We start from the raw sequence: 11,217 nt of genomic DNA, 5'->3' as shown, positions 1-11,217 counted from the left end.
CCGCGCACCTGGACGGGTCTCACCTCGCACACCTGTGCGGGCCCCGCTCCGCCCCGGCCCCGCCCCGGCCCCGCCCCGCCCGGGCCGTTCAAAGCCGGCAGAGCCGCGGTCGCCCCGCGTTTGTGGAAGAAGCTCGTACCGGGATGCTGCGGGAGCGATCGGCGCTCGGGGCCGGAGTCCCGGCCCGGCGGCTGCTCCCGGCGCTGCGCCGAGCTCGGGGCGCTGAGCGGGGACGGCACCGGGGGACCGAGGCTGGCTTGGAGCTGCGATGGGGTTCGGCAGCGGTACGGGGATCGGCATCGTTGGACTCGCTGCGGGGTGGGCGCTGGGGCCGAGCTCGGCAGGGCAGTTCGGGCCGGGGCTCTGCCGGGGCCCGGGTGGGGGAGAACGGCGGCGCTTCCCTCGTACAGACGCGGAACCCGGGCCGGGACCGGCCGGGGCGCGGGGACACGCCGGGCCGGCCCCGGGACCCCCCGATCCCGCCGGGCCCGCAGCGCCGCCCGCACCCCCCGCGGGATCGGAGCTCCTCCCTCTCGGGCACCCCCGAGGCCACCGCACCCCCCCCCACCGAAGAACATCGCCCGCCTCCCCCTTCCCCGCGGCCCCAGGAGGTTCCCGCCCGCAGGGCCCCCCGGGAACGAGGGCTCTGGGGCCCGCCTGGGTTCCGGCCACGGGCCCGCTCCGGCCGCGGGGAGCCGGGGCAGGGAAGAACGGGGGCAGCCGCTCCCTCGTTCCTCCCGTGCTCCGGGACCCCGAGCAGAGCTGCCCGTCTGTCCCCGTGTCCCTGTGTCTGTCCTCAGGCGGCCCCAGGAGCTGGCGCTGACCGTGCCGCGGGTCGGGCACAGGCTGCTCCCAGCTCTGCCTGCGGAACTTCGGGAATTGCCGACAGCAGTTCTTTGCCCTGCCATCCAGAAGGTGCGGCTCTTCTGACACCTGCCAGGTGAGACCTGAGGTTCTCCTTCCTCTCCCCCGCTTCCTCGGCAACTCGTACCCTCCCGGGGCAAACCCTCTGCTTTTTAAAAATCCCCCATCTTTATTTGCAGACGGGGAAGGTCCTGCCTGGGAGGGAAACGACTATAGCGGAGGAAACCAAGAAACGCTCCAACCGGACGGTGCCGCGCGAGTCAAAGGAGGGAAGAAGCGCAGGCAAATACAGTCAGGAAATCCGCTTTTATTAAATCTCTGCAGCATTAAATCCCCCCTTCCCAGCCACGGGCCGGAGGGAGCGCGGCCGGCTGGGCTGTGCCCGGCTGGGGACGGGCACCAATTCATCGCTGCCGTGCTCAGGGAGGTTTTCCGGCCCTGTCCGGGATTCGCCCAATGGCTGCAAAGGTGCTCGTGTGACGTCCGAGCTCATTTCCAAGGATAAAGGAGCCAACCGAGTCGGGAGGGATCCCTCGCTCCGAGGCAAAGGCGTCGGTCGAGTGTCGCCGCCTGGTCCCGCCTGCGGGGGGGTGTCTCCTCCAGGTGAGTCTTCGGAACCCAAAATGCCGGGGGGGGCTCAGGTCGGGGCCGATTTTCGGGCCCGGAGTTGGACGGAGCCCTCGGCGGCTCCCGCTTCCCGCCAGGAACGTTCTCGGGGCTCCCTGGGCAGTCCCAACTGGGCAGGGAACGCGGGCCGGGAGGAGGCCGGAGCGACAGACAGTGACCCAGCCCTGCTTGGGCTTCCTATTGCCAGGGGATGGAGGAGCTGTGCCCTGCCCTGCCCTGCCGGGGCTCCCGGCGCTCCGGAGCGTCCGGAGCTCAGGCAATCCCGCCCGCAGCCGCAGGACTCCCAGCACAGCTCCTGGCAGCAGGGATGGAGCAGCCCCGGGCCAGCGCTTCCATCGGGCACAAGATGGATTTGTCTCCCGAGCAGGGCTCGTCCGCCAAACGCACATCCGAGGGGGGGGAACCAGCCACGGGCACCGGGGTGGGCACGGGGAAAGGACTGCCCGCGGCTCCTCAGCCGGGGGCTGCTCTGAACGGGCCCCCTGAGATGCCTCACCCTGGACACGCCCCAGCGACAGCCCCAAAGGACCCAAAGAATCCAGCTGGCACTCGGCAGTGTCGGCACGGCGGGGCTGCAGAGCAGCGCGGGCAGCCATTCCCAGGGCCCACCTCCCAGAGCTGTCCCGCGCCCCCCACGTGTGTCCCGCCCGCCCCAAATCCCTGCCCTTCCAGCCGGAGGCCAGCAGCCAGCAGCAGCCTTAAAGCCAGGGCAATGTGCCCTCAGCGGCACTAAATCCCGAGCAAGAGCCCTCGGAGATGCCTGAAAAGAAAAGGGGATGCTCGGAGAAAGTCGGGCTCGGAGGCAATTCGCAGTTTTTCGGGGACCCAACCGCACCTGCAGAACCCGTGGACAGCTTGAACAGGTGGGTCAGAGCCGAGGTGCCCTGAAGGCAGGGCTGTGCATCCCTTTCCTCGGGGAAAAGAACTCCCCGGGGCCGCTCCCGAGGCTCCGAAGGGACAGCGGCTTCCCGCCCGGAGAGACGTCCTCGCCCGTGCTCAGGGGCTGCCTCGCCCCGGGCCGGGAGCGCGTCCGGCCCCCGCCTTCTCCTGGGCCAACACATCCCCTGGAGCCCGGCCCGGGGCGGAAAAGCGGCCGAATTCCAGCGAACTCGCTCAAGTCCCCCCAGGGACACCAGCGGGGCTGGGGGAGGAGGGTTAGAAACAGCAAAGTCTGTGGAATATCAACCTGTCCTTGTCCCGATCCCGCTGAGCAAACCTGGAACCGTGGCTGCTTCCTGGCAAACCTGGCGTTAGAGCAGCAGCTCTGCGGGGGAACATCCGGGCTCCAGGAGGCACTGGGAGGCTGTTGCAGCAGGAATTCGGCATGGAATTGCGCGGGCTGTAGGTAGAATTCATCCAAACCTGCAAAGCTGAGACCGGAACCCAAACCTGGGCCCCCTGCAGAGAACAATCTTTGTGCTGCCGTGTCGGCCAAAGCCGCTGCCCAACAACCCCCTCGTTTGACTTTCTAGGTGAATTGTGCACAAGCCAGTCCCCCATTCCCTATCCAGGCTGGGAGTGCTCGTGCCCTTGGCACAGATGGCTCTGGCTGGGCAGGAACTGAGAGCAGGACATGGGGCAGAGTGGATCAGCTGCCCAGGGAACGTCCAGGAGATGAAGCTACGCGATCCTCATTCCAATCAAGGGAACACCTTCTGTCTCTGGCAGAAGCCGGGAGCCAAAGCAGATCCCGCCTGGCCAGGCTGGGGGGCAGCAGTTGGATCCACTCTGGGGGAAAGCCCCTGTGCCTGCCAGGAGCTCTGACTCTGTTTGTCCTGCCAGCTCTGACCAGTGTCAGGGCCACTGGGAGGGATTCAGAATCCAAAGAAATCCCTAATCCTACTGAGGGACTCAATCAAAGGAAGAAAGCCATTATTGTCATAAAAAGCTTAAAAAACTGTTAAAAATTCTAGGACAGCAATACTGGGATTCTCAGGAAACTTATTAGTGCTCTTGGTTCCATTTCAATGTATCTTTAGTCCGTCAATGAGCAGCTTGGAGAACTTCCCCTGGGATTTGGAGGCTGAGCAGGGTTTGCTTTGGATTGCCTGGCACCTCTGGCCCCAGCTGGTGCAAACACAACTTGGGCCAATGTGGTTTAACACACTTTCCCACACAAACAGTTGCTGTATCCCCTAGAAATTGCCCTAAATCTGCAGATAAAACCTTCATCTCTGTCCCTCCTCAGTTTTCCCAGGTTTTCCCAGCTGGGAGCTGCAAGGAGGCTGTAAATTGAAAGGCAGAAGGAGAAGATCTGTCAGCAAAAGGCACAAAGAAGGGGACAGGTTTCAGAAAACATTTCTGCAATCTAATGAAGAACTCTTTCCAGTTTCCCAGGGAGAAGAACAGGAACTCACAGCCACCAAGGCCTGACAGTCCCCTGCAGCCAGAGCTCCGCACACAGCCAGAGAGGCAATTCCAGCATCTAAAAGAAAAAAAGAAGAAAAAAGTGACTTATTTTGTTTTAAAGTTATTTTAAGTTGTTCCAAGCAAAGCAAGCCTTGCTCTGGTTTCATTCACTGCCCTGCAGATTTGCTCAAGTTTCACCCTCAGAAATTTCTCTGCCTCTCCCCTCCTGACTGCCTCACTTTCTTCCAAAATGTTCCTTCTCTCTGCTGCACATTGCCACAGATTTGACTCCCACAATTTTCCCTACCTCTCCACAGCTGATCACCTCATGTATACCTAAATATGTTCATGCTCTACCCTACAGACCACCTCAAGTTTACTCTCAAAACTTTCCCTACCTGCGCATCACTGACTACCTCCTTTTGACCTCCAAATATTCATTCTCCACCCTGGAGAGTTTCTCAAGTTTTACCTGTCCCCTGATGACTGCCTTAGTTTATCCCAAAATGTTCATTCTCTCTGCCAGACACTGCCACACATTTTATCCCCAGAACCTTCCCTGGCCTGCTGTGGTGTCCACTCCTGATTGCCTCCTCTGCACCTCTCAGGATTCATTCTGGACCCTGGAGATTACCTCGAAGATTTCTGCCCTAAATGTCCCTACCTGGCCACCACTGATTCCCTCAGTTGACCTCATGATGTCCTTTCTCTCCCCTGGAGATAACCTCGTTCAAAACCCCCAGAGTTTTAACTCAAAATATTCGTTCTATGTCCTGAACATTACCCCAAATTTTACCCCTGTAATTTTCCCCATATGTCCACAAATGATTACCCCAGTTTACCTCAGGATGTACATTCTCTGCTCCATGTGACCTCAAATTTGACAAACAGAAATTTTCCCTCCCTGCCCAACACTGACTGCCTCACTTTACCCCGAGGTATTCATTCTCTCTGCTACAGATTTTACTCCCAAAATTCTCCTTACCTACCCACATGTAATCACCTCTTCTGTACAAATACATGTTCATTCTCTGCCTTGTGGGCTACCTCCTGTTTACCCTAAAACACTCCCCAGCTGTCCACCACTGAGTACCTCATTTATCCTTCAAAATATTCACTCTCTGCCCTGGACGTTCCCTCAAGTTTTACCCCCAAAGGTTTCCCCTCCTGCCCACCCCTGACTGCCTCAGTGTCCAGCAGGAGGTACATCCTCTCTGCTACAGGTCACCTCACACTGGACCCACTGCATTTTCCCGACCTCTCCACATCTCAGCAACTCACTTCTACGTCAAGATGTTCATTCTCTACCCAGCACACCACCTCCAGTTTACTCTCAACACTTTCCCCACCTCTCCACCACCCAGGAACTCATTTTCACCTCAGAAGATTCACTCTCTGCCCTGCACATTCCCACAAGTTTTACCCCCCACATTTTCCCTGGAGGTCCGCAAGGTTTACCCCAGTTTAGCCCAGGAGGTGCATTCTCTCTCCTCCACATGACCTCTGATTTTACAAACACAAATTTTCCCTCCCTGCCCACCACTGACTGCCTCACTGGACCTCAAAAGGCTCCTTTTCTCCCCTAGGTGACATCCACACTTACCCTCACAGTTTTCCCTGCCTGCAAACTACTTATTACTTCATTTTTTCCTCCAAAGATTTGTCCTCTGCCACACAGATGACCTCAGATTTTTCCCCCAAAACCTCCTTACCTGTCCACTACTGTTTGCCCCAGTCTACCCCATGTGGTGCATTCTCTCTGCTGCACATTACCTCAGGTTTGACAAACAAAGATTTCCCTCCCTGACCACTACTGACTGCCTCACCTTACCCCAAAAGATTCATTCTCTCTGGGACAGATTGCCCCACATTTTACTCCCAACATCTGCCTTACCTGTCCACGTCTGACCAGCTCCTTTGTACCTACAGAGGGTCACTCTGCACCCCACAGACACCTCAGGCTTATCTCAAACCTCTCCCCACCTGTCTGCCACCGAGTGCCTCATCTTTACCTCAACAGGTTCCTTCTCTTCCCAGCAGATCACCTGAACTTTAACACCCACAATTATCTGTGTCTCTCACCACTCATCACCTCAGGTTACCTCAATGTGTTCATTCCCTGCCCTGGAGAGAATGAACCTCCTTTTTATCCCCCAAACTTTCCCCTTCCAGCCCACTCCTGATTACCTCTTTTTGAACACAAAAGAGTCATTCTCTACCCTAGAGATTACCTTCTTTTTAACCCTCAGAATCTTCCCTACTGCACACTCCTGATTACCTCTTTTGGACCTCCAAATATTCATTCTCTGCCCTCCAGATTTGCTCAAGTTTCACACTCAGAAATTTCTCTGCTTCTCCCCCACTGACTGTCTCACTTTATTTCAAAATGTTCCTTCTCTCTGCTGCACATTGCCACAGATTTGACCCCCACACTTTTCCCTGCAAGTCCACCACTGAGTACCTCATGTTCATCTCTCAATATTCATTCTCTACCATGCAGATTACCTCAGATATTTCCCCCCCAATTTTCCCTACGAGTCCACAACTGATTACCCCAGTTTACCTCAGGATGTACATTCTCTGCTCCACGTGACCTCAAATTTGACAAACAGAATTTTTCCCTACCTGCCCAACACTGACTGCCTCACTTCACACCAAGATATTCATTCACTCTGCTACAGATTTTACTCCCAAAATTCTCCTTACCTACCCACATGTAATCAGCTCCTCTGTACAAATACATGTTCATTCTCTACTCTGTGGGCTACCCCAAGTTTACCCTAAAACACTCCCCAACTGTCCACCACTGAGTACCTCATTTATCCTTCAAAATATTCATTCTCTGCCCTGACGTGACCTCAAGTTTTACCCCAAAGGTTTCCCCCCATCCTGCCCACCCCTGACTGCCTCAGTGTCCATCGTGATGTACATCCTCTCTGCTACAGGTGACCTGAAATTTGACAAACACAAATTTTCCCGACCTGCCCACCACTCACTGCCTCACTTTACCTCTAAATGGTCCTTCTGTCCTCTACAGATGAGATCAACTCTTGCCCCCAACATTTCCCTTCCTCTACATCACCCATTATCTCTTCCTGACACCCTAAATTTCCATTCCATCCCTACACATTCCCTGAGGGTTTCCCTCCCAAGCATCCTTCCCTTCTTCCCTGTTTAATAACTCACACTCCAGACCCAGGCTCTCCACTCCCCCCTCAGTGGGACCCCTCCAAAATGCCACCTCCCTCCCCTCTGCAGCACCTCACCTTTTCCTTCAGAAACAGTTGTTGGGTCCCCTCAGAATTACATTTCTGCAATCTAATGAATAACTATTTCCAGTTTCCCAGGGAGAAGAAAAGGAACTTACAGCCACCAAGGCCTGACAGTCCCCTGCAGCCAGAGCTCAGCACACAGCCAGAGAGGCAATTCCAGCATCTAAAAGAAAAAAAAGAAGACAGAAGTGATTTATTTTGTTTTCAAGTTATTTTAAGTCATTCAAAGCAAAGCAAGCCTTGCTCTGGTTTCAGCTGGGTGAACAGGGAGCGCTGGGCACAGGGCACGTCATTAATGCCCAGGGGATGGGGCTTGGTGGGGGAAGAGCAGCTGACGGAGTTGCCCAGTCCAATTCCTGCCCAAGGCCTGACTGGCCCAGGACAAACCCTCTGGCAGGCAGTGGGTTTGTTCCCTCTAATGGTCAGTGCCCAAAGACAGCACTCTCTGCTCCAAAGACACTTCTGGCCTCCTTGGCAAACTGCCTCTGACACTTGGTTTTCTCCAGAAGAAATTAAGGAATTGCTCATGGCAGTTGGGAGATGAAGTTATCCCAAAGGGAAGGAAAGAACAAATATTCCTGTCAGAGCCCTTGGGATCTGCTGGGCTGAATTGGGAAGGGCCCATCATCTGCAGAGCAAATACAGGACAACCTCAAACACAAAGCCCAGAACTGCCAAGTGGGGCGTGAAAGCAGCACTGGGACAAAACTCCACTCTCCTGATTCTTTTCAGGGACTGCTCCAACCCAGCTCTGAAGCTGCCAGGCCCAAACTGTCCCCGGCGCTCTGGAACAACAGGATCTTCCCAGGGATGATGCATTGGAAACACAGCCCTCATTCTCACCTTCCACATGCTCCCAGGCTCACCCCAAATTCAGGACAAGGTGCCAAAGGCCACTCGGGCCGGGGCTCTCTCTGTCTCTGTGGGCTCAGGGACTGCAGCCACCAGGGCCCTCCAGCACGGACAGCCTGGACCCAGAGCAGATCCCTCGGGATTAGCAGCGTCCTGGGCATCCCTGGAGACAGAAACCATCAGCCTCTGGGGACAGCACTTCATTGCCAGCACACACAGCCTGCCAAATTTAGGGCTGCAGCTCTCGGACCACAAAGCCCAGTCTGACCCAGTTCTCCTGGGCACCAACACGGACTCCACAAACCCACAGGAACGACAATCTTCTGCTGCTTTGACAAACTTCAGCCCAGCTTTGCAAACCTCAGTCCCTGCAGCTCCCTGCTCTCCAGAGCCCCGTTCAGGGCTGGCTCCAGTTCCCTGGAGAACCTGCCCCAGCCCCACTCTGGGCCAGCCTGAGCAGAAGCCACTGGGCTGCACAAGGAAGAACCCTCCCCTGGCTGCTGCAGCTGGAGGGAGATCCAGCTCCCAATGGAACCCTGGCAACAGCCTCCCAGATGGTCTCTACCCACCCCTTGGCAATGGCTCAGGATGGCAGCAGCTCCAGTGCCAGCTCGGTCCCTGCACGAGTCCTTGTCCCAGCCCTGCCACACGGACACACACGGGAGACATCCACGGGCACACAGGCCTTGCTTGCACAATTCCTCACCCACAGCTGAGGGAAAGCCACAACATTAAGAAATACCCTGGGCTGAGAGCACTCATCACTCCAGTCCATCGGGACTTGGAGGCAGTTGGGTAGGCAACAGACCCAAATTCTAATCCTACCTCTACATTTCTAACAGGTTCTCTTAGAACGATCCTGGACAGGAACTCAGACAACAGAACCCAAACACTGCACAAGCAATAACAGAAGGTTTGCCAGGAAGAACAGGAGTTCCTTGTTTTCCTTAACACTCTGGGACTGGAGGACCCAATCTTTGCAACCAAAAGACACCAGAGATGTGATTAATACTTAAACCTCTCCCCCATGGTTCTGTCTCAGAGAACTGGGCCAGCCCTGAGCTACTCCCAGGTGCCTGCAGTGCTTTGGGGAGGGGCAGGACGACACCCCACTTCTGCTTGGAAACATTCCAGATGAGGAAAAGCCACTTCCCTTCTCTCTCTCTGACCCAGAACCAGAACAGTCCTGTAGGACAACACGGACTATGCACGGAAGGCCGAGTCAGTGGGGGAAAAAGCCTAAACAAACCAAACCACCCCAAATTTCAAGATAAAAACATGCTGCTTCCTTAACAGGAGCACACCAAACTCATTGAAGCCAGAGAGGAAATCACAAACAAACAAATAAACAAACAAAAGACCCCAAAAGATGCTTTGCACTGATACATTCCCTGGTTGATCATTCCAAAGGAAATTCTCCACAGATCAGAAGCAAGTACCAACACTTGCTTGTCCTCTGTTGAAAATTAACAACTTGAGGGGCTGGACATGTCCAGTGAGGGTTCAGGGGTCTGGTGGGTCCTTTATGGCTGATCCCGACCGGCCCAGGCCAAACCCAACCACCCCCATGGCTGCTCCATCCCAAACCCGGGGACAACATTCAGACAGTTTGGAAATACTCCCCTTCCCTGCTACTCCGTCCTTCCTTACACATCCAGTGCCCAGGGAGCAAATGCCAACAGGCAGGAGGAGAGAAAGGTGTCCCTCTGACTTACCCCACCCCACGGGCAGCACCAGGGGCCCCCAGCCCGGCCGGCGGGGCTGCAGCCTCTTGCCTTTGGCTGCTCCCAGCCCAGGGCACTTGGCAGAGCTGGGCTGCAGTCAGGGCTTTGGCCTGGCCTGGAAGAGAGGAGAACAAGGCAATTAAGTGCACTGGGCAAGTCAAAGGCTCCTGCCCTTCACCCTTCTCTTCAATTGCTCACTAGAGAGTTTGAGCCATGAAAAATCCAGGGGGGACAACAAAGGAAACGTGGCCTTTTCCAGCATCTTTATTCCTCTCTACTTCAGGCACTGAATGGAGGCTCATCTTTACTACTGCATTCCTTGCCCCATTGGAACAGAACCGTCTTCATTCCAAACCCCCCTTGGTAGTTAGTCAATCCTCTGCCATTGGACTTTGGGCAAAGGAAGAGACACCTGGGATGCTGGAGCCCAGGAAAGGAGGGAGAGGAAGCTGACAGGGAAAGCTTTCAAGGCACTCCAGAACTCAGAAATATGTTCATGCCTTGCCAGCCCACCCCAATTCTCTGCCACCCACCTGAGCTGGGCAGGTGAGGCCAAGGCTCCCCTTCCTCCTGCCAATCACTGTCCCAGCACACGGATCCCCGTGCTGCGCAGCACTTGGAAAAACTTGGGAAAGGCAAAAGGAAAATGGCACTGCCTGTCAGAAAACAAGTGTCCGTGAACAAACCTGCTGGACAAATTTAATCCCATCCCTCTGCTCCAATAAACACAGGGCAGGCAGGTCTCTCCAGCCCAGGGAGAAGAGGAAGGAGAACTGCAGGAACACAGGCAGGCACAGGCAGCTCTTGGCACTTCTTCCCTGCAGACCTCTCTGCACTTGGGGCTCTCGGCACTTCATTTATAAAGAAGGGGGGGACAGCAGCCCAGGAATGCCCCTCAAAAACAGGGGCCTGGGCAGCTGGAGATTAGAGGAGGGGAGTTGTGAGGGGAGACACAGAGAGAGAACAGGAACAGGGGTTGTTTGGGAACAGGCTGTGTGTCCAGCAGGGAGGGGAACTGGAAACACGGGAGGCTGGAGGAATGCAGGGGGTGAGCACGGGCCTGCCTTGGATGGATCCTTTTGCCCTTTGCTCAGGGGCCTCAACTCCACCCTCTCTGAGAGCAGCAGGGAACTGCTGCAGGGGAAGAGTTCATTTAGGCACAAGGCAGTGATGCAGCCACTGGGGCAGGGGAAGAGGGGACAGGAACTGAGAGCAACTGACACCAAAATGACACAATCACCACTGAAAGGGACTTTATTGAGCTGCAACACAAACACAGTCACAGCACGCCAGGGCCAGAGGTACCCACAGCACCACCAACACAGCAGCTGGGCTTGCAGGAACACCATCTACTCAAGTTATGGAGCCAGGGGCTGACAGTTGGCATCCATCCTAAAGATGCACTCAGGCATCAGGGCCAAGTCCTGCCCACTCACGGCACAGTTCAGCCCCAGCAGCAGTGGCATTTTCTGCCTCTCCCTCCAATCTCATTTGGGACCCAACAGTTCAATGCTGGGGAATTTTAGCTT

The 11,217-nt window shown here is 55.8% G+C and overlaps 1 protein-coding gene across 4 annotated transcripts; it reads left to right on the top strand.

Moving 5' to 3' along the window:
• Positions 1–102: 102 nt before the first annotated feature.
• On the top strand, positions 103–9,414 carry LOC120324387 (proline-rich proteoglycan 2-like). 4 transcript variants are annotated; one of them, XR_005565677.1, is made up of 3 exons: positions 103–940; positions 1,044–1,467; positions 8,807–9,414. XR_005565677.1 is itself a non-coding variant. In XM_039386878.1 (2 exons), exons 1-2 carry the CDS (start codon positions 144–146, stop codon positions 1,078–1,080), a joined length of 834 nt encoding a protein of 277 aa, XP_039242812.1. In that variant the 5' UTR covers positions 103–143; the 3' UTR covers positions 1,081–1,701. The 4 variants fall into 4 exon arrangements, 1 of the variants encoding a protein (XP_039242812.1); XR_005565679.1 differs by lacking the exon at positions 8,807–9,414 and adding an exon at positions 3,821–6,042; XR_005565680.1 differs by lacking the exon at positions 8,807–9,414 and adding an exon at positions 1,679–1,708.
• Positions 9,415–11,217: the final 1,803 nt, after the last annotated feature.

The sequence above is a fragment of the Pipra filicauda genome, unplaced genomic scaffold, assembly GCF_003945595.2.
Source record: "Pipra filicauda isolate LSUMZ 115617 unplaced genomic scaffold, ASM394559v2 scaffold1203_size22698_pilon, whole genome shotgun sequence".
NCBI lineage: Eukaryota > Metazoa > Chordata > Aves > Passeriformes > Pipridae > Pipra > Pipra filicauda.
This window is presented reverse-complemented; position numbering and strand designations above follow the sequence as displayed.

What these genes read in the sequence shown, in the direction of transcription:
- LOC120324387 (XM_039386878.1), top strand. Translation starts at nt 144, where the DNA reads ATGCTGCGGGAGCGATCGGCGCTCGGGGCCGGAGTCCCGGCCCGGCGG. An exon ending in GCTCTTCTGACACCTGCCAG is followed by an intron (nt 941 to 1,043) that starts GTGAGACCTGAG and finishes CTTTATTTGCAG; the next exon opens with ACGGGGAAGGTCCTGCCTGG.